The sequence below is a fragment of the Ursus arctos genome, unplaced genomic scaffold (genome assembly GCF_023065955.2).
Source record: "Ursus arctos isolate Adak ecotype North America unplaced genomic scaffold, UrsArc2.0 scaffold_19, whole genome shotgun sequence".
NCBI classification, from domain to species: Eukaryota; Metazoa; Chordata; class Mammalia; order Carnivora; family Ursidae; genus Ursus; species Ursus arctos.
This window is the reverse complement of record NW_026622863.1, coordinates 33648872-33670816: the sequence shown is the minus strand read 5'-3', so window position 1 is coordinate 33670816 and position 21945 is coordinate 33648872. Positions and strand designations below refer to the sequence as shown.

The 21945-nt window shown below is 54.6% G+C and overlaps 1 protein-coding gene across 1 annotated transcript in view; it reads right to left on the bottom strand.

Annotated features, from left to right (window-relative positions):
- The window catches only part of CMIP (c-Maf inducing protein), a 231421-nt gene extending 214833 nt beyond the window's left edge, over positions 1-16588 (bottom strand). The window contains exon 1 of the mRNA XM_026495307.4: positions 16152-16588. Within this exon, the coding sequence (XP_026351092.1) occupies positions 16152-16451 (300 nt within the window). The 5' untranslated portion in view covers positions 16452-16588. The remainder of the gene's footprint in view (positions 1-16151) is intronic.
- Between the last annotated feature and the right edge of the window lie 5357 nt (positions 16589-21945).

Genomic DNA, 21945 nt, shown 5'->3' with positions numbered 1-21945 from the left:
AATTTTCAAAAGGAGTGTGTTGCTCAAAAAAGTCCAAGACCCAGTGTAGTGTCCCAGCACATTCATTCAGTGGGGAAGATTCTGTCATCTTGATTGCCTGTAACTGACAAACAGACCTACTGACCATCCACTCCTGTGTGAGAACGGAAATGAGACCAAGAATGAAAGAAAAAATAAATCACTTCCCAAAGCGAGTCATGCAGAGCACAAACAGGCCAGAATTTAAGTGGATGTGACAGAGGAGTCGTTAAAAATTAATAATAACAATACGATTTCATAGGCCTCCAGAAAGGAAAGAGGAAGAACACCAGCATTACTTGGGTCAGGCCTCATCTTTATGAGGCAGCTGAGCTACCAGGGGCAGAGCATTGTCCACACGGCACACGGTCACATGACAGGCCTACAGCAGCACCTAGCACACAGTAGGTCCTCAATCAGTACCTGCGGGATGCTGAAGAAACACTCCATGCCGTGTATTTCTCACAACCATGGGATGCAAGGATTATAATTTCCAGTTTCACAGACCAGGCTCCAAGAAGTCACATGACTTACTCTAAGTTACAACCAGAAAGAGGCAGAACTGGGATTCAGACCCAGATCCGTGCACTGCTGTGCAAAACCCAGGTCCTTCCCCCCACACACCTTGTTTAGATGTCAGACTTTTAACCCAAAGTCATCTCTCAACAGAGAGTCATCACTACAATCCTGGTGGCTCCCCAGACAGTCATTTAACGTCCCTGGGTCTCAGGTTCCTAATCGGTATAGTGAGAGACAGGCTGCAGGCCAACAGCAATTGATTAGTAGTGTCTGTCTCCGCGCTCACTAGCAAGGATTGATTATGCCAGGATTGATTAGCAATGTCTACCAGGGGTGAGGGAATTAGCAGTAGCAGCACGTGTGTCATATATTTGCCATCCCAGAACTAGATGGCCTGCAGGTTCTCTCTGCCTCTGATTCTAATTATAAAAATTTAAAGGGGAGAGGGGAGATGGAAAAGGAAAGAACAGACTAACATTTTCCAACACTGCCCATGGCTGAATTCAGCAAAACCAAAACGGCCGACCAGCCAGTTCTGCATGCTTTGTGCACACAGCCCTGCCACATGGGAGGAAGTGGAAAACATCAGATCTGCTGCCTGCACACCCAATAAGACACCCATCCAAGCCAGAAGCAGCCCAAGTGTGGCTTTTGTCTGGTTTGGCCTGGGTTGTAAAACACCTCATCAGTCAGTAAGCATACCAACCTCGCAGACTGCTCCACTGGGCTTCATGCCCCGGCCTGACCTCTCACCCAGCCTGAGCCTTGGGCAAATGCCTTCACCTCACTCAGCCTCAGTTTCCTGACCCTGGAGAGTCCTCACAGAGTTGTCATACGGATTAAACACAATGGTGCATCAAAGTTAACACAACAAGCCTGCAGTAACTGGACAGATAAAGGGTCACTGGGATCATCATCATTCTGTGAAGGCAGCATTATTTTCAGAAGAGACCCTGTCCAAGAGATTCATTTCATTTTCCCATGTTTAGAGTACAGCGCATTTGGTTACTGTGAGCTCTACAAGGGAAGAGCTCTGACAACTACTCCATCCTCCCAAAGTTCCTGGTCTATCAGCCGGGGCCCTGGGAAGAAACAGATGGCAGACGCAAAATGGTGCAATTTGGAGAAACTGTAACAAAAGGACAACATACCAAGGTGTGGGCAGAACACATGGAAGACACGAGAGATGGTTTTTCTCCCCAGGGTGACCAACTGTCCCGTTCTGCCTGGACTGCAGGGTTTCCTGGGACACAGGACTTGAGGGCAAACACAAGTTTCCTGGGACAGTCCCAGGCAAGCCAAGACAGGTGACCACCCCACTTCCACCACAGGTGTTCCCACCCCTAGGCCTGAGTGGTGGGGGGGGGGGGGCAAGACAGGAGCTGTGACTGAGGGACCCTGCCCACCCACAGCAACCTTAAATTAAAGAACCAACAGACTCCATCTCCTCCAGGGTCCCCACTGGCCAAACCCCCCTGGAAGCCAGAGGGCACAGAGGCCCATTGATGAAGGCCACGTGGCCAGGTCCTGGGCACAAAGAAAAGTGAACAAGAATCGAGCGTTATCCTGGGATCACCAGGGGACCAGGACCCACCTCTCAGAAGGCTCCACTGGGAGGCCCACGGGGACTCAGCGTTCCCAGTCCTCATTGAACAGGAAGGACAGGAACCTCCTCCCCCTCTGGGATGGGAGCATTGGGGTAGAAAAACCAGACTCAAGCTCCATGAAGCCAACACGTACACATTTAATGCTCCTCATTCAAAGGTGGACACGGCAGGGCTCCGAGGACGAAGCCCCCTCCCCTGGCAGCAGGGTCACCACTGACAGTGTGAGCAAGGCCAAGGTGACACAGCGAGGTACCACAAAAGAAAGGGGGTGCCATGAAGGCGGGGTGGGGGGGGGTGTCGGACACACACAGTGTGCCTCCCAGAAGGGCCGTGAGCCGTCTCCCACTGGCATGCTCGCACTGGACGCCATTCTGCAGGCCCTGTGCATGTGTCAGGGGCAATATCGTTGAGAAAACAAAAGCGATTTTCAATTCTGTTTTTAAATCATATTTTCCAAGATCAAAATCTTATTTCCCAAGCACTGCTGCTGAAAGCTAAGGTGACAACCACCAATAATACCTCAATCCTCCCAGCTGCAGTTTTCTATCTCACTTGAGTCAGGGACATGGTGGCCAGTGCTAGGGCCAGGGCTGAGGGCCCATTCCAGGTTCTGGTGCCTGAGGTCACAGGACAGGGTCAGGGGCAAGCCCCAAGGTTCTCCTGGACAGCTCCAAGGTCACCAGCCAGGGACAGTGTTTCCAAGAAAACCTGAGATGCTTTTCTGCCCCTTCACAGCCTGTGGTGCTGGGGGCCCCACATGCCCTCCAGAACAACTACATTCAGCCAAAGGCCTGCACTGACATCAGGTGTCCCTGGATGAAAAGGACGCTGCCTTCGAGAAATTGACAGTTGAGGAGGAAGCAGGAATGCAGGCATGGGAAGCAGCAGCCAGGAGGGGATGGGCACATTTACTGAGCACTTACTACGCCGGCACCTCCTTCACCCTTAGGACAGCTTGGGAGGTGGCTACTATTATCCCCACCATACAGATGCGGAAACAGAACTGGGTCACACCACTGGCCACATGGCCTAACATCAAGTGTCTGAATCCAACAACACTGGCCAGCACGCGTCACCACGTTACCTGATGACAATGAGGGCCCCTGTTCGGGAAGCATTGACCTGGGGAGGTAGGGTCCAACTCCACCACGGGTTTCATAGTTGGGGCAGGGTGTGTGTTGCCCCCCAGTCCTCAACACAGAGTCCTTCAAGTGAGGCTGCCCTAGACTCTGACAAGGGCTTGCCGGGGCTAGATGGGGGCCAAGAGCCAGCCAGGGCTCAGCTCTCCCTGCCCAGAGGGGGCCCTGCTTATCACTGGGGCGTTAGAAGAGTCCCCAGACCTCTGTTCTTTTAACACTCTCTAACCTAAGCCCCTCAGTCCTGTAGTGAACCTGCCAGCAGGACCCACACATTTTATATCTTTTCTGGTGGTGTGGTTCGACTAGCTCCAAAAGGCCTAGGGACCCAATGCATGGCCTTGGATGGGGCTTCAGCCAAGCAGATGAAGGTCTTCTTAGAAGAGCCATGTAGCCAGGCAGCCTACACACCAGCCCACTCCCTCTCCTCTCCACAACCCCCACCCCCAAAGACACTTCACTTCACACAGGTTGCTTCATTTCCCTCACACCAAAACTTTCTAATGCTAATTTTTCTTTCTTTATTTTATTGGCATGATGCAATTCTCCTTTCAACACCCTAGATCTCTGATGTCCTGAGTCATCAAGGCAGGCACAGCAGGGGGGCTGATCCAGGGATCAAAGGTGTGGGGAGTCTGCTAATGCTCTGGCCAGTGGGATTTCCTTTCAGGGGCCTTGCCCGAGAGCCCCGCCACTTGGCCCCATGCCAGGCCAGACACGGGCATCTGGGCTCTGGTACCCCCCCCCCCAAACTCTTCCTTACCACCTCCATGCCACGTTCTGAGGCCAGGTGACTCGGACAGGAGCATAGGCTCCGGCTCTGCCTCGGGCCAGCCCACAGCCAGCGCCTGCCCTGACACGTGCCACCTCTCGGGGTAGGTGGGATATTAAAAGAGCTACCTGGTGGGGCGCCTGGGTGGCACAGCGGTTAAGCATCTGCCTTCGGCTCAGGGCGTGATCCCGGCGTTATGGGATCGAGCCCCACGTCAGGCTCCTCCGCTATGAGCCTGCTTCTTCCTCTCCCACTCCCCCTGCTTGTGTTCCCTCTCTCACTGGCTGTCTCTAACACTGTCGGATAAATAAATAAAATCTTTAAAAAAAAAAAAAAAAGAGCTACCTGGGGTCTCAACCCGGAATGGTGCCCCCAGGGGACATGGGGCAATGTCTTTGGGCATTGTGGGCCATTACACCTGTGGGGAGTATCTAGTGGCCAGAGACGCTCTACGTCCTACAATGCGCAGGATGGCCCCGACCACAAAGAATGATGTGGGCCCCAATATCAATAGGAACAAAGCTGAAACACTTTGAGATAATGTACTAATGGCTTAGTGTTTAGGAATAAGACCTAAATCCTGCTTGCTGGGCAAAGGAGTCCATGGGTGTCCTACGTAATCATCGAGGAAAAGCACAGAGGGCTACACCCTCAATGTTCATATGCATGACTTTTGGGAGGCTGGGATTGTGGGAGAAATTTTTGCTTATTTTATAAGCTCATCATCCTTGTGTGATTTTTGTTTATTCTGCAAGTGCAGAAGTGAACAGCCAGTAGAGAAGACTGACAGACAAAGAGGCAACTGGCATCCAGTTGGGGAAGGCGTGCACCACACCCTGAGGGAAAGGGAGCCCTCACGGCAACTGCGGGGTCAGGGAAGACTCCAGGGGCTGGTGGCCTCCACCAAGGCAGAGGGAAGAGGTGCTGCGCCCGAGCTCCGAGGTTCAGGATAGTCGAGCCGGACGGTGGGCAGGGCCGGGTTGGGCATGCACTCCCAGTGGACCCTGGACTTCAGGCCCGCCATAGTCAGGTCATCACAGCCAGCTCTGACGGACAGCTCCTCAAGGCCAGGCCATCTCAGGCAAGGAAAGTCCACAAGACTGACATGGGGCAGGTGGGAAGCCAATGTCCACCACGGCTCTCCCAAAGACAGGCCTGCAGGAGACGGCTGCACACCCCCCATCCAACTCCACCAGGGCAAAACACTCTGCTCTGTCCACACACACCTCCACCCCACTTCCGCAAGGCGCTCCTCTCAGCGTGGAGTCAGCTTGGCCACTGTGGGTCTTTCAGACCCTCTGCTCTTCAGCCCTGCTCACAGTACACATGCGGTTACACTCTGGAGCTAGATGGCCTGGGTTCAAATCCCAGCTCCAATCGTGACTAGCTGGGTAAGCAGTGACCTCATCTCTCTGGGCCTCAGTTTGCTCATCTGTAAAATGGGGGAAGTAACAACAACACCTCACAGAGGCATCACGAAGATTAAAACGAGCTCACATACACAAAGGGCTCCGAACATAAGCACTAAGTACTGGCTGTTGTTACGGCGGCCCTGCTGGCGGTGAGTCCCCACTGCCCAGCAAGGAGGCATCACGGCATGACGGGAAGGTTTTCAGCTCTGCATGCAGGTCATCTGGGTTCCAGATGTATAACCTGAAAGTCTCAGGGCCTCAGTTTCGATCTGTAAACTGGAACCCCAGGGGCTGGTGTGAGCATAAATGCACAAATACATCAAGCGACTCAGCATGTGGGAGACAACGATCGCTACTGTCCTGATCCAGCAGACACCACAGGCTGACCCTGCTGGGATCCCCAAGCCTAGCAGCCACCAGAACACTGGGGCAGTTCAAGCGCTTTCATCTTCCCCACTCCCAAAGCAAGGCTCCGTCACAGGGCCATGACACACGAACCAACCAGAGCAACAGACGGATCTCAGCCAAGTCACTGTTCCCCTTTCCAGCAGGGCAGCCCTGCCCCACCACCTCACAGCCCACTGTCTCAAGACCCCACTGCAGACCCAAAGCAAACTGCCACACCTGCCCTGGGCCTCAGCCTGATGATGCTACCTTCCCAAGAGCCCCAGGCCAGGCTGAGCCTTCTCACCAGGCCTCCAGGAAGGAAGGTTCCAGAAGGGCAGCCTTGAGAGCTAAAGCTGACAAGGGAGGTTTCAGGTCCAGGGTTTAGAAAGTACCAAAGGCCTCTGATGGAAGCCCATCAGGAGCTCCAGGCTGGCCAGCTGAGCCTGGCAGCCTCAAGGGCAAGGCAGCAGGCCAGGAACCCTTGGGCCTGTGTCCACCCCGAGGCTGGCTGCACACGCCATGTGCCACATGGGTCGGCACCACACACCGACCGTTTGCCTCGGCAGTGCTGGAGGGGAGAGCGGTGTAGGTGTGATGTGCCTGTCACGCAGGGAGCCAGAGACACACAGGATCAGAGGGGGTGGAGAGTGGAGGTCTGAGCACAGCTCTTCCCTCTCCCCTTCCAACAAGGAGGGACCTGCCCACTATGCACTTGCAGCAACTTCACTCGCTCACACCATCCATTCATCCAGCCAAAGAATGTCTGCTGAGAGGCCAGGCCTCAGTGTTCCCACCTGTAAAGTGGACACAGAAACAGTACGGCATTGGGCTGTCATGGGGATCACCGATGTAACCACCTGGCACAGCGCCTGGCAAAAGGACCGCTCATAAGCGGTTGCCGCCATGGTCACTATTGTGACAGACGCCTGGCCCTGGTGACTCAGATCTCCGCACTCCAGAAGCTTCCACTTGGGGGGATCCTAGGCTCCCTGCTGGCGGCTGGTCTCCTGTCTCTCTGCATTGGGAACATGGCCCTCTTGGCTTGACCATGCCCTGGTGAATCCAGCACCCACTCACCCCCACTGGCGGTCCCCACACTGGGAAGTGACCCCGCCTCCACCTGTATCTCCTACCCCTTCTGTGGTGCCCGCCGCTCAGGGAGAATGGCACAGACCACCCAGAATGGGCCCCAGCGGCTCTGGCCTCTCCTGCCTTGCTCCATTCCCAGCCCTGGCCCCCAGCGGTCTCCATCCTAGGTCTGCCCGTCTACACGTGTCTCTCCTACGAAGTCCTTCCTGAAACCAGCTGCCCCTTCTTCCTCCCTCCACACAGCAGGATGAGGCATAAACCTCTCGGAGGAAATGTGCTCTGCCCCCTTGCGCATCACAGTTTGTGCTGTACCCCCATGGAAGCAAGCCTTGGGAGTGGAGACGACACCTGACTGCAAATGCAGTCCCGGGGAGCACTCACTTTGTAAGCACCGGACCAGCGAGCACTCACTGGCAAACGCAGTACCCAAGAAACTCCCTCTGCGCACGCAGTATCTGGTACGCGACTCACAAACTTAGTGCCTGGTACTTATTCCACAAATACTTGGCATTCACTTCCCAACACCAGTTCCCTGAACTCACTTGACAAATTCACAAAGGAACGTCTGCCAAACACCGGCAAACACTAAACTGATAAGCCCACTGATTCTTAACTAAGATGTTTCTGCAAGAGGCTGAAATAACTTTATGTATATCCGCTGGATGTGCACGTATTCATGGACACGCACACCATGCGTGGGGGCAGGCCTGCCTCTGCCTCTCCACTCAACCTCTTCACACACAGTAGGCAGACGATAAATGTCACCGTAAGCATGAATGCATCGCTCCATTCCTTGTAAGATGTTTGCTTAGCCTATTCTGTTCTCCACCAGAGGGAAGACTGCAAACTTCCTGACCTGCCACTAAGCTCAAACCCAGGAACTAGAAGAGCTCACGGTGTTTGAATTTCCTTTCCAGAGCAGCAACTCTGAAGCCAGTACCTTGAAGACATCCAGACCTCTGCGGTGTCCCAGAAATCTGGGGGCAGTCCTCGTCGTTCCACAGCCTCCTTTCTCCAGTGCCCACCTTCTCTGCACTCAGGGGTCGTCATATCACAGAGATGTGACCAAGAGAGTGGCCAGACCTAACAACGGCTCAGCCTGGTGCTCTCTCCCTCTCCCATCTCCCACTCAACGAGGCCCTGGAGGGAGGAGAGGGACAGCCAGTGACACGACATGGAGCCAGGTGCCCATATGATTCAGCTCCAGTAGGGCACAACCCCTCACTGCACTGAGGAGAGCAAGAAGTAAGCCATGTTGTGTGAAGTCACGCAGATTTGGGGGCTAGGTGTTACAGCGGTTAGTAAGCCTACCCTGACTGACGCCCAGCCCCATCCACACAGATGGCTCCATTGCCCCTCTGAGCCTCACAGTAGCACATGCAGTGATCACATTCACTTGGCCTGGACAGTGAGTCAAATGGGAGGCAGGGAGGCCAGGCCTGGGTTTCTCCAGATTGTACACTCCAGTCTCCAGCTTTTCCAGGCCTTGAAGTGCTTGGGACTGGCTCAAGACACCCACGAAAGGAGTACAAGTTCCGGTGTTATCCTCCCTCTCCTGACGACCCCCCTGAGCTGGACCCAACCGGCCCAGCCCTAGGAAAGCCCGGCCCAGCCCTAGGAAAGCATCCACCACCCTGCCTGAGTCCTGTACATCCTACCCAGGGACTGGAGAATCCAGCTCTTCTGCTTCCCTCCAAAGCAAGTTTACTCAGCCTAATCTGCTTCTATGCTGTCTCGATCATATCATTCCTGATAGCAGCTTGAAAGCAGGAGGACCAATGAAAAAGGTAGATGGAAGGCACTGGAAGGTTCTAGAAGGCACTGGGAGGCAGGAGTCCTGGGTGTGAATCCCAGCCCTGCTGCTGAGTCATTTGTAAGGGTCTGTGAGCAACATACTTCCCCTCACCACTTCCCCCTCCTCCCCCAGCAAAATGCCAGAGGCGAATTCAACAATTAGTGTGTTCTAGGTGCTAGGACCCTTGTAACTCAAGATGGACAAAGGCAGCTGGTTTTTAAGTTTTGCTGGGCTTTGTAATTCAAGAGTCTCTAACAGCACTGCTCCAAAACTACTGACTGTCTATTGAGAGGAAGCCTGGCTAAATAAAACACGCGCGTGCACGCACACACACACACACACACACACCCCAGAAGCACTAGAATAAAAGCTCCACAGGGCAGGGAGCTCCCTGTATGCCCAACACCTAGCACATTCTGGATGTTTATAAATATTTTTTGATAGATAACAGCTCCTAGAAGGCAGGGGTAATAACAATTGTACAGCAATTACTAAATGCCAGCCACTTTACTTGGTGATTTCCAAGTACAATCCAGCCTCAGGGCCTTCGCACTTGCCACTCTCTCTGCCTGGAATGCTCTCACCCCCCTTCCCTGACCGCCATGTGCAAAGCAGCAAAGCTGCCAGCCCCAAAGCTCTGAACGCCCCACCTACCTGCCTGTTTTCTCTAGGACCCCTGTTGCCACCAGGCAGATTTTATACCTCCTTGACTAGTGGTTTATTATCTTCACCCACCCCACCAACGGGCAGATTGGGGGGGGGGGGTCTTGTTTTCTTCAAAGTGCCAAGAGCAGTGATACTTATCTGTTGAATAAATGCGTGAATGAACTGCCATGCCTCACCTCACTTAACCTCACGGACATCAATGCCAAAAGGAAATCCCCACAATCTGAATTGTACAGGTAAATAGAGACTGTTAGGTGACCTACCCAAGGTCACCCACCAGCTAGGAAGTTGCAGGGCAGGGATTCAAGCTCACCTGCCTGGCCACTCCACCGGGCCTGACTGTTCTCCTCCAGCCACCTCAGTGCACAGCCCGACACTGACACACCGGCACGCGGCAGGTGTAAAGAATGGCTCCGGAACATGGGTACCAAAGTCTGCACCAGAAATGTCTCCTCTGAGATCTCCTTGCCTCAGGACGCAGGGACACCACACAGGCACATGCGCGCACACACACCTCATCACCCTTTGGTTATGGCTCTGCTGATGTCAGCAAAGCTTCCTTTCAAATGTGAACCGCCTCCCTCGGTGTCCCGACGAACTCACTGGGTGCTTTGTCACCAGAGCCAGGAGTGGGGAAGAGACTTTCTCACTTCCTCCCTTTCTCTACCACGGGGCTGGGCGGCCTGGCTCCCATCCTGGGGAAGCAGGAAGTCTGGGGACAAAAACGATGCTCTCAGGTGGAGCAGGAAACAGCCAGCCTGGGCCACAGAGACTCTTGTCCTCGGGGCACAGGTCAGCGTAGCTGCTCTGAGCCCCCTGCTCACCTGTGTTCGGCTCCTGGGGGGGGCCAGGTGGGCGGACTCTCCTAGGTGGCTCCGCAGCTGGTGACATGGAACCAGATGGAAGCATGACTGCTGGCGGCCACGACCCCAGGCAACGCTGCCCATCCCCCTCTTGGGGGAAGGTCAGCTCTTCCTTGAAAAGCAATCTGGGACTAAATATTTGAACACCCACCAAAGGAACAAAAAACATTCAAATTATCAAAACAGGAACAACTACACTGAATAAAAATGGTAAGTGTCTTGTTTCAAACAGCAAAAGATTGGGTCTAACCTAGATGTCCAGCAACAGGAGCTGGTCTAGTAGCATCACGCTGCACTTCCGCCACAGAGCACTATGCAACCGTGACAAGAGTAAGGCGGCCGTGCATGCACAGATCTGGAATCATCTCCAAAATACACTGTCCAATGACCGACCACAGCCCAGAATGGTATGTAAATGCCTGGAAGGGGCAGCAAGGATACAGCAGAAATGAGTAACAGGGCTTGCCTAGAAGCAGGAGAGCTAGGGGTCACGGGGGCATGAAAGCTGTATTTTTCCTGAAACACCTTGTTGTGCTATCTGAATCTATTTGATGTGTGTATTATTGTTGCAATTAAAAAAAAAATAAAGATCTTTGTGGGATGTCTTCTTTAAAGAAACTAGACTGTGCTTCCGAGGAGTCTTTCTTAAACCGCTTTCAACAGTCTCTTTGCCTTCAAACACAGCAGATCTGCTAACTACCCCTGACTTTCCCAAGTGCACTGCTCATCGCAGGAGACTCTTCTCTGGAGACTGACCACCATTAAACAGCAACAGTCCCTTCTACTTGCGCAGACTTTCAAGAAGCTCTCTCGGGGCAATTAAGAAAACGCCAGGTGGAATTCTGGCCCCTGCTCGTATTCCTACCCTGTGCTGGCCCACCCTACCAGGTAGGACTCGGAATTATCTCCAAACCTTACAGCAACCCTATAAATGAGGTAGGATTATACCACCCTCCAGATGGAAAAAAAAAAAAAAAAAAGCAAGGCCCACCAAGGGAAAGCAATGTGCTTAGAGTCACAGAGTCAGGAAATCATAACCTCAGAATTTAGACCCAGCGCCTTGTGACAGCAAAGCCCAAGCCAGCTCTGCCCCATGGTGGGAATGCCCTAAACCGTATCACATTGCCTCACTTAATCTCATTTAATCCTTTAATCGAAGGCATAATTCAACCACCTCAAATGTCTATTCCACCAAAACACCAAGAGGGTGCCCTCCACGTGGGCCCAGCCTGGCTGGCCTGGAGAAGAGGCCACCCTGATTCCCCAAGGCTGGCAGGGAGGGCCTGAGACAGCTTCGGTTCTCAGGACAACACAGCTGCCAGGCTACCCCTACGCCTCACCAGACACAGCACCCCCAAAATGCCCTCTCCCACTGCCAGGCAAGTCGGCGGGTGCAGGAGCGGGAAGCGCCAAGCAGAAGCCACTTGTAGGCCATGGAGCCCAAGCCAGTAGCACATGCCTGTCTCCATCGCCAGTTTGGCAGCAAAGCCTAGCCACATGCCATGAAACACCATCCACCTGGACTGGCACAATTTTGCCCATGGCCAGAAAGAGCACCTCGGACTATACTGGGCAAATGACAGCAACCAACTTACTCCCTTCTTAAAATGCATTTATTTATTACAACCTGGGAGAGGCAGAACATGTTTGCTGTTTATGAAGAATCTAGATTCTTTTCTCCTCTTCTGTCTCTGGCCCCCGCCCCTCCACCCCTCCAATCAGACATGTTACCCGGGAAACAAACTTGATAGACTCCAAAATCTTATGACAAATGGTACTGAAAGAAAAAAAATTATTTGTGTTTACTCACTGCTGCAGAAAACATCCAATAAACCAAAGGCGGGATGGATGGAGACAGGAGCTGGGTAAGTGACAAAGTGGAAAAAAACGAACACTCGTGCTCACGCACACGCAGACACATCCCTGTGGGACCTGCGACTACCCTGGAGGACACAGACTTTAACTCTCAGGCGGAAACCACACCATGGGGCCGAGCTCTCCACTCAGCACTGGACAGCCAGCAGGTGCTTAGCTAACAAAATCCAAGTTCAGAAGGTTGCTGCCCCCGAGAGAACACCAAATTAAAGAGACCGATAAGGATTAAGGTGACTTCTCTTTTTCCTCGCCATGATAAAAAGCCCAGAAACGTTGCAATCGGAGGAGCAGAATAGAGAAAATTTAAAAACAAGTCACTGAGGAATTAAGGCTTTGAAAATAAAGAAGGCTGCTGTCACCTGTACTCCAACCCCTGTCCTGTCTGGTCAAGGGATAAATGACTTTTCGGATCGGACCCACCATTCTGAGATGCCATGTGCTGCATGTAATAAAATAAGGTGAAAGAAAAGGTAGGCGGCTTATTTGTGCTTCTTCGGTGCAGAGAAACAAAGCACGCAGACAAAAGCCCTCTTCCAGCGGACAAACATGTCTAGCAGGTGATCAAATTCAACCCACACACGAGAACAGCAAAATGGATTCTGGTTGTGTGGACCCGGCTGCCTCTGCAGAACTCCTGGCCCTTGGCTACAACCCACACTACAGTCGGCAGCCACGAAAAGCCCGAGGAGGCCGGGGGAATGAGAAGTCTGGATGCAAAAGGGGAATGAGGCACCACGTCTAGGCCACAGTCTGGGCAGACCTGCAGGTGTGGTCATGTGTACACCGGGGAGGGGACAGACTCGTCCCAATCACCCCTCACACGTCAGCCAGGTCACCGTTGCCTTTGTGTTTCCTTCTTTGTTTATGAGCACTGGGGATCCAAAGTCTCGAGCACAGAGTGCATCAGGCCCAGCGCTGTCATAGGCCACGTCAGGCACACTGCTGGCTCTGCAAGGATTTAATCAGTAACTGGCCCAGGAGACTGGCACAGGGGCAAGCTCCAACCTGACCCCACAAAAGGCAAAGTTTACCGCCAGGCCAGGGGGCTAGGCTGCCAGGCCAGGGGGCTAAGCTGCCAGCCCCCAGGGTCCCAGGCTGAGCCCATCTCCCCAGTGGGAATCAACCAAGGTCCACCTGTGGGGTGTACCCAGCTGGAGCAGCCTGCCAGGCAGGCTGGGAGCCCCCATGTGCTTCTACCCTAGCCTGATGCAGCTGTGGTTCTGGAAGCCTTTATCTCTGACAACGATCCAGTTAATTGGATCAGTGTAGACAGACTCCAAAGATGGTTTGGGCAGCAGTGTATTTGGTTTGTTTATCGGTTTGAATCCAGATCAATCACTCTGAGTCTTGTTCCTGAAGCCCACACAATTAACCAGATAATTACCAGATGGTTCTGAGTTGGGCTCTGCAGGCGGCTTGATATATGGATGATGTACATTTCACGGAAGGATATGACCTGATCCAGAACATACCTGATCTATCGGCAGCATGAAGCTGGGCCAGCGGACTCTGCAAAGCCAAAGGGCTGCACAGGGCTTTTGTTGTAGTGAACTACACTCAAATTCACCTTTGTTTCATTTGGGATAATATTTCTCAATAGCGTGCTTGGGCCACACTTTAAAATGCAGACAGATTACATAATGCCCAGGCCTCAGGGAAACCCCTCAGGGGCTGCTTTGCTTCCCTAAGGCCTGGACACCAACCAGGTGTCTCAGGATGGGACAAGGTCCCTGGTACAGTTCCAACCCCACCTCTGCCCTGGAGGCTACTGCCACATCCGGGACTGCCCTCTGCAGCCCCCTCCACACTCACAGGCCCTGGCACAGAGAGCCCTGCACTCCACTGGAGCCCACCAGGGCAAAATTCAAGGACACCCCCTGCCCACAGGGCTTGGTGGCCACAGGCGGAGGAAGGGGGATTTGCCAGCCCATCAGACACTTGCTCATACTTCCTACTTCCACATTTCCAATGCCAGAGAAGGGTTCTGCTAATACAAATCTTTTCCTGTGGATGGCCCGCACCCCCAGTCCTGAAAATCACAGCTCCTCTCCAGAGAGGCCCAAGCTACGAAGGTGCCACCCACCTCGGTTGGTGAAGGTGGCACCGGGGCCTCCGGCTGCTTGAGAAACCAGTGCCTAGCCTCAGTCTTTGTTCCCTTCCTCTCTCTCCTATATACCTCTTGAGCAATAAGTTGGGGGAGGGGGGGTCTGGAGCCTCCAAAGCTGGCTTCCCCCAGACCATGGCCAGCAGCAGCAGAGGACACGCTCCCGGCTGCTCCCACAGAGGATCACTGTACCTCTCAGCCACTTCCTGCCCCTTCCCAACTCCCCTTCATTTTGAGGGGTGGTAGAAAAACAATGCCCCACCAAGCAGGGGGAAATTCTGAAGCCAGATTGGGGGGCTCCTAATCCCAGGCTGGGAACTATTAAGGGCACTGGTTCCTCCCTGAACCTGAAACAGGCTGGCGAATTTTCTGAGGCTCTCCTTCCGTCAAATGAAAAGCCAAATGCCGAGGCCTGTGGCTTCGGATGGGCTTAAGAACATGCATGAGCCTGAACCTGGGACCAGACCGCCTCACGGCAACCAGCGATCCTCCCTGAGGAAGAAGTCTTTGCAGATACTGCACCAACCTGCCCACAGGAAAGAAAAAAAATAGGTGTTCTAAGCACGTAGGACCCAAAATTCAGAATAAGAGTCCTCATGTGGTTCAGTGCTTTCGGGAGGGGGGAGTGGTTTCAAGGAGTAGGGCTTCTTCTGCTAACTTTTCCCCCCTCCCCATTCCTTGGAGCATGTGTCACAGCCTGTGACACACTGCCAAGGGAACATGGATGCCGGAGAAATGTCTACACACGCTACACGTTTGTGACATGCCATGTAAGCGACACCCTGTTTCCTGGCTGGGTTTTCTTGGCACAGGTGTGGGCAGGCATTGGATTCTGCCACCACCCCCCCCCCCCAACCGTGCTTAGTAAACAGGATCACAGCTGCCCCAGGGAGGAGTGTGCGTTCTGGGGAAGACCTGCCACCTCTCCACAGAGGACGGGATCCCCTCAGCAAGGCTCAGGCCCAAGCAGAGCTGGTGCTTTAAACTGTCCTTGTTTCAAAACACAAAGCATCCTGCTCAGGCTCCTGCCCGCCACCCCCACCCCCTGCGACTCCACCATAGCTGTCTTTCCCCACCTTGCAGATTTGATTTCAGAAACAGATCAATGACTTCTCCTCTCCCTCTCATCCAGCTGACCCAGTCCCAGCCATATATTTGAAACAATAACAGTAACAAAATAAAACCAGCCACAGAACACACACATACACACACTTCACAGACAATGCAAGACCAGGGCCCCACAGGCCAGCTTCCACTCCAAAACTTGACGGCCCCTCGGTGGGGGAAGAAGTAGTCCGGGACCCCTGCCCCTCCCCCTCCCCTTTCAACCTCCCAACGTGCGAATGAGATTTTTCAGAAAGGGAAGCACCCAGTTTTGCCTACCAGCCTGGGCAGGAAAAAGACAGTAGAGCACAGAAGGGAACTGGCTTCTGGAAATTCTTTGGGTTTGGGGGTTTCGAGGTTGTTAGATTTTATTTATTTTTTTGGTTGTTTTGTTTCCCCCTCCAGCGCAGATCAGATGGGCCGCGGGCTTTCAGAAAGGGAACCCCCACCACCCTCGGGGCCCAGCCCGGGTCTATCCCACGGTCCCATCCTTAAGAAACACTAGCTAGCGCTGGGCCCGGGAGGTCCCCAGATGCCCAGGCTGGGGTGGGCCGGATCTTATGCAGAATTCCGAGGGTCTTCCCAGCCCGCCCGCTGGGCACAAGCCAGCCCGGAGCGCAGGCCTGGAGGGGGGCGCCGGGGTCCCCCCCCCCGCCGCCGCCCGACCCGGCACCCCCGGCGCCCCGCAGGCCCCCGGCTCCAGGTGCAGCGGCGGGCAGGGGGCGGCGGCGAAAGGGGGCGCCTCCTCGCCCCGAGAAGAGGCGCGGGGGTGCCGGCGCGCCGCCGCCGCGCAGAGCGACTCACCGTGGCGGACGCCAGGCTGTTGTCGGCCAGCGTTAGGTGGTGCGGCTCCCAGCGCCTCAGGAATTTCGAGGTGAGGATCTTGCTGAGAAAGGTCCGAGGGTGCCGGATGACACAGACCTGGATGTCGCCCTCCTGCAGCAGTTTGTACCTCATCCCGTTGCACAGCAGAAGGGCCCGGCGGCAGGGCACTGCGCCCATCTTCGTGCCCTCGGGGGCCGGCACGTCGCCCCCCAGCAGCGGCTTGGTCTCCTCGATCTGCCGGGGGTCGCCGCCGCCGCCCGAGCTGCTGGTCAGATCCATGGCCGGCCGGGCCGGGGCGGGGGCCGGGGGCGGGGAAAGGGGGCTGTCCCGGGCTGCCGGGGCGGCGGGGCCCCCGAGCGGCGGCCCGCACCCCCCCCACCGCCCAGGAAGGTGGGGGGGCGTGGGGCTGGGGGGGCGCCCGGCAGGGGAGGGGCCGGCGGGCGAGCGGCCGGCGGGCGGGCGGGCGGCCGGCGCTTCCTCGCGGCTCCGCTTCCTCCTAGCTCGTCGGGTGCATGCTCGCGGCGGCCGGAGCGGCGCGGCGGCGGGCGGCGGGCGGCGGGCAGCGGGCGGGGACGCGGGGCAGCGGCGGGGGCCGGGGCCGCGCGGGCGGGCGGGCGTGTCTCGGCCCCGCCGCCCGCTCGTGTGTACAGTACGTGTGTCTGGGCGGCCGTCCGCGGGCGAGTGTGCGGCGGGGGCCGCGGGGGCCGGCTCAGTTGAGAGATTGCAGAAGCCGCTCGGCGCCCGCGCGATTGGTCCCCGCGGGGTCATGTGCCCGCCCCTCTGACGTCAATGGCGGCAACGGCGGCGGCCGCCGCGGCTTCGGCCTCTCGCAGGCGGAGTCGGCCGCCGGGCGGGGACGCGAGGGGCCGAGGCGCGGCCCGACGGGAGGGGGCGGCCCCTGGGGAGGGGGCCGCGGCGGGCGAGCCCCGGCAGGCCCCAGCCCGGCCCCGCCCGGAACGTGGGGGTGGGAGGGAGCCGCGGGGGCGGGGCTCGTGACGTCACGCCCAGCCGCGCCCCCGCCGGTGCCCAGGCCGGTGCGGAGCTGTGCGGCCCCCCGGCCCCCGTCCGGGATCGGACCGGTCAGCGCCCCGGGACGTGCAGACGCGGGCAGTCGACGTGCGGCCTGGTGCAAACCCAAGGTCCGAGCCGGGGTGAGGAGGGGGCTGGGCTGGGCTGGAGGGGCGGGGGGCTGGACCGCTTGACCTTTGACATCCCCTCCTCAGCTCAAGCTGTCCATCTGACTGGCTAGATGGGGCCATAGGACAGGGATGGTTCCTCGAATTAAAAATGTCCTCTCAGTTATCCGGATAATGAGCCCACACTGCCATGTCTCCTCCTGTCGGAATCTGCGAGACCCCTGGCCATTTACAGATGTCTGTCGGGCCTTGGCCCTTGTGGTCCTCAAGCCGCCTGGGGGAGGGGACAGACTCCCCAGTTCCCCTCATTGTAGCCCTCAAGTCTGACCCCTTCTAGGAACCTAGACAACAAAGTCCCTCCCCAAAGTTACTGGGCCACTCCCCTTCTGCCTGTGCCCTAGCCATGCCAGCTTCTTTGCCTCTCCCCTCAGACCAGCCCATTCATCCCTGCATGGGCAGGCCCAGCACGAGGCTAGCTAGGTAAGAATCATATTGGAAGCACCCTTGTGGAATGAACCACAGTGTCACCTAGGAACTCCAACTCGGAAACAAAAACGTCCACTTTCTGCCATCAGGAGCCGCACCTAAAGCCACCCAGCAAATGCTCAGCTCCTCCACTAGGCCTTCTCACAACCACACGCTTCTGCAGTTAATACCATTTAAACCCCCAGATTTTTGCCTTTTTTGTTAAGTGAAGGTGCCTCTGTAGTGATTACATGAGTGTGTGAGTGTGTGTTGAATTGCATGGTAAATGCTGGCAGCTTGCCCACAACATCCTTGTGGTGGGGATTATCCCCTCCCCACTCTCTCCCAAGAACAGACAAAATGGAGGGGCTCCTGGAAAGATCCTATCCCTGAGCCTGGCCAGGGGTGGGTGTGGGGGGTGGGGGTGGTTGCATAGGGCCAAGCATGTGCCATGTGTCAGGAGATGGGCAAAGCCGTTCTCTCCTTCTGGGCCCTGGGGGAGGCAGTTAGGTGAGAAAATGGGGAATTGGTCAACTCTCCACAATTTGCTCCAAATTCTGTTCTTCAAATTCTAAAGTTTACAGCCCTGAGAAAATCAAGCAAGAAAGGGTCAAGCCCACGCCCCCAACTCATGATATAGATGTGGATTCAGGGCATGGTTGTGACCAAAACCCCCAGGCCGTCAAGGGGAGGGGTTAGGCCAGTTGTTCAACCCTTTCCGGAGCTCTTCCTGTATGCTAAGTGCTGTGCATGCATACAACTGTTCCTTCTCACAGCAACCATAATATGGGGGCCATCACCATCCGCTCTGGCAGACAAGGGTACAGAGAGGCTGAGTAACTTGCCAGGCTCACTTATCTCATCAGGCTCAGAGCTCAGAGTCTAGGACAATGTAAAGGCAATGACCACGCTGTGCTTGGGCTATAGGAACGGAGAGAGGACACCTGATCCAGCCATACTGTGGTGCTGGGGTACATGTCTCAACTCTAGAAAGTCTTCAGGAATCAGGTAAAGAAGGGGAAAGGTGCTCCTGGAAGGGGAGATGGTACACGCAAAGGTAAAGAGGTGGGAGATGCTCAGCCTATCCAGGAAGCTGCATGCATTTGCCAAGGCATGCAAAGTGCCCCAGGGTTGCAGGGCAGAGGCCCAAGAGGTGAGCAGGGGCTGGGCAGGTAGTGCCCTGAAATGCAGGTCCAGGGACCAGACTTCAGTCTGAAAGCAGTGGAAAGCCACCACATGGACCATGCATGGGAGTGGCTTGTAGATGTCACCTTCGTAAGGTCACTGGCCATAGCATGACATGGACAAGGTTTGCAGAGGAACAGCCTGGAGACAGGGAAGTCAGTGGGGAAGCTGTCGGGAGTACCCAGCAGGGAGATGATGGGGGCCAGCATGGAGTCATGGAGGAGGACAGCTCAGAGCAGCTGCTGTCTACCTTAGGGACATCCGTGGACCCTCCTATCTCTATTCAGGGGCAAATGCCAGCAGAATGAGATTTCTTAGGGTGCTGGGAATCCCTGATCTCTTCCAGGACCATTCCAGACATCCTCAGTGGCTGCTTGGTACAGTGGTTGATATGTGAATATTACATGGCAATATTATGATGAAAATGAGCAGCATGCAAAGTGCCAGTTACTATGCGGGGCTTTCATGTTTGTTCTTCTTCCTCCCAAGGAGCCCAGAAGGCAAGAATCATTATCATCCCCATCATAAAGGTGAGGAAGTTAAGGCTCAGAGACGGTCAGACAACTGTGGGAATCCAGCCAAGATGTGAACCCTTTGACCTGAAATTCCACATTGTCCCCACTCTTTCTTTGTAATGTTTTCCTGCACAGGTCTCAGGGGAAAAGTGTTGAATTCAACTGATGTCGTCTTTAAATACTATTTCTTGGTTTTCGTTTGAAGTCAGTAACACAGAGCCCCCAAGATGCTGCAAGAAGAGATCCATGAAGGCAGAATCCAGCAGTTGCTGGCTGACAGCAGAGCTAGCTCAGTGCCTGCACACAGTCAGGGCTCAACAAATAGGCAGTGACTGACCAATTGACAGTCACACTCACCTATTCCCTGGTGCTTAGGAATATGCAGGCAAGAGGACCGCGTCTGTACATTGGGCAGCATTGGTACTCGGTGGATGATATGCAGAGCCCCTTGCCTCCCACTGTTCCAGGTTCCTGACCTAAAAATCAATGAGTCTAGCTGCCAGATGCCATCAGAAGCCCCCTCTCTGCAAGCCCCAGCCTCTGTAGGAGACGCAAGCCAGTCAAGTTTCCACGGATGGATCACACACCCAAGCTGTCCTTAATGCCACTGTATCCAGACCCTCCAAAGAGCAAGCCAGGCCCCTCCTGGGCCACATGGGTGGAGAGCCCACTCACTGTGGCAAAGCACAGTGCTAGGAGCTGGGGTTGCAGCGAACGGCAATAAACTGCCCTCGTGGGCTCACATCTCAGCTCCCAGGTGCCTGAAGTCTCTCCCTGAGCTAAGAGGGGAAAGGCAGAGCTGGCTGCCCACAAAGGAATGTGATGAAGTGGCAAAGTCCCTGTGGGGGAGGAGAACACGGGGCTGATGGCCAGCTCTGGGAGAGGTCCACCTCAGCACCCTCTTCCAGCATTCCTGCCCCTTCCGGGGGACATGCCTAAAGCTGGGCGGTCTCCTCCTTGCCACGGTCCCCAGTGGATATCCCCACCAGCCTCTGCCCAGCCCCCTTCCTGCCCCACCCCACCACGAAATGGTACACAAACCCAACACCTTGTACCCTCCAAGAGGGCAGGGTTCGTTCCAGTTTTGCCCATCACTGTGCCCAATGGTTTACTGGTAAATGTTTAACTGTCAGCGGACTGAAAGAAGAGAACCTGATCTAGAGCATTTGACTTCCCTGGTGGAAATATTCCCACCATGGCAGTTTTCAAGCTACCAAAGTACATCACTGAGCAAGGAATTGGGAAGAGGTGCACCCCATTATAGGGAATTTCTACCTACAGGTACAACGTACCAGAGTCACACCAGCAAACAATGGCTGTGGGGCCAGATTCAACTTGTGGCGGGCAAAGCATAAAATACTTAGCATCTGGCCCTTTTACAGAAAACATTTGTTGGAGACCCCTGCAATAGACATGACCTTCAAAATAGAGGTACTAATAAAATGTAATCCAATAATAGGAAGTGATGAATTTTATTGCCTTTTAAAAAATTATCTTTATATAATTTAAGCTTGTTTAGTGGGTGTTTGACAACCAACTTGAAAATTTTCTGAAAAACCAACAAGTAACTCTCATGAGCCAGTATGGGGTCAGCTCCAGTATGCCTTTGTCTCTAAGACCTGGCCCAGAGGAGATCCCCAGTGGTTATCCGTTGGATGGAAATCAAGGCCAGTATTCAAACTACTAGGCCACACGGCCCTGCTTCCTCCCTTCTCCTTTCATTCGATCCCATTAAACCCTTAGCTATTCTTGCCTCCAGAGTGCCAAGGACTTTGCTAGGTACAATCAGCTCTCCTTTACAGAGGATGCGATCCAAGACCCCCAATGGATGCCTGAAACCGCAGACAGTACCAAACCCTATATGGGCTGTTTTTTCCTATACACAGATACCTATGATAAAGTTTAATTTATAAATTAGGCACAGTAAGAGATGAACAACGACTAAAAATAGAACAATTTTAACAATATACTGTGGTAAAAGTTATGTGAATGTAGTCTTTCTCTCTCAAAATATCTTACTGTACTGTACTCACCCTTCTTGTGATGATGTGAGATGAGAAAATGCCTACATGATGAGGTGAAGTGAATGATGTAAGCACCGACATAGCATTAGGCTACTATTGACTTTTTTTAAAGATTTTATTTATTTATTTGAGAGAGTGAGAGAGCGGCAGGAGAGGGAGAAGCAGACTCCCCGCTAAGCAGGGAGCCGACGTGGGGCTTAATCCCAGGACCCTGGGATCATGACCTGGGCCGAAAGCAGATGTTTAACCGACTGAGCCACCCAGGCTCTCCTACTATTGACCTTCTGACTATAATGTCAGAAGGAGGATCATCTGCTTCTGGACAGGGGTGGACTGCAGGTAACTGAAAGCATGGGTAAAGGGGGACTTCCGTCCACAGATCCAGCTCACACAAGATTCTGCCCTCACAGAGCTCATGGTTGAGTGGGGGGAGCCAGCCAGACACCCC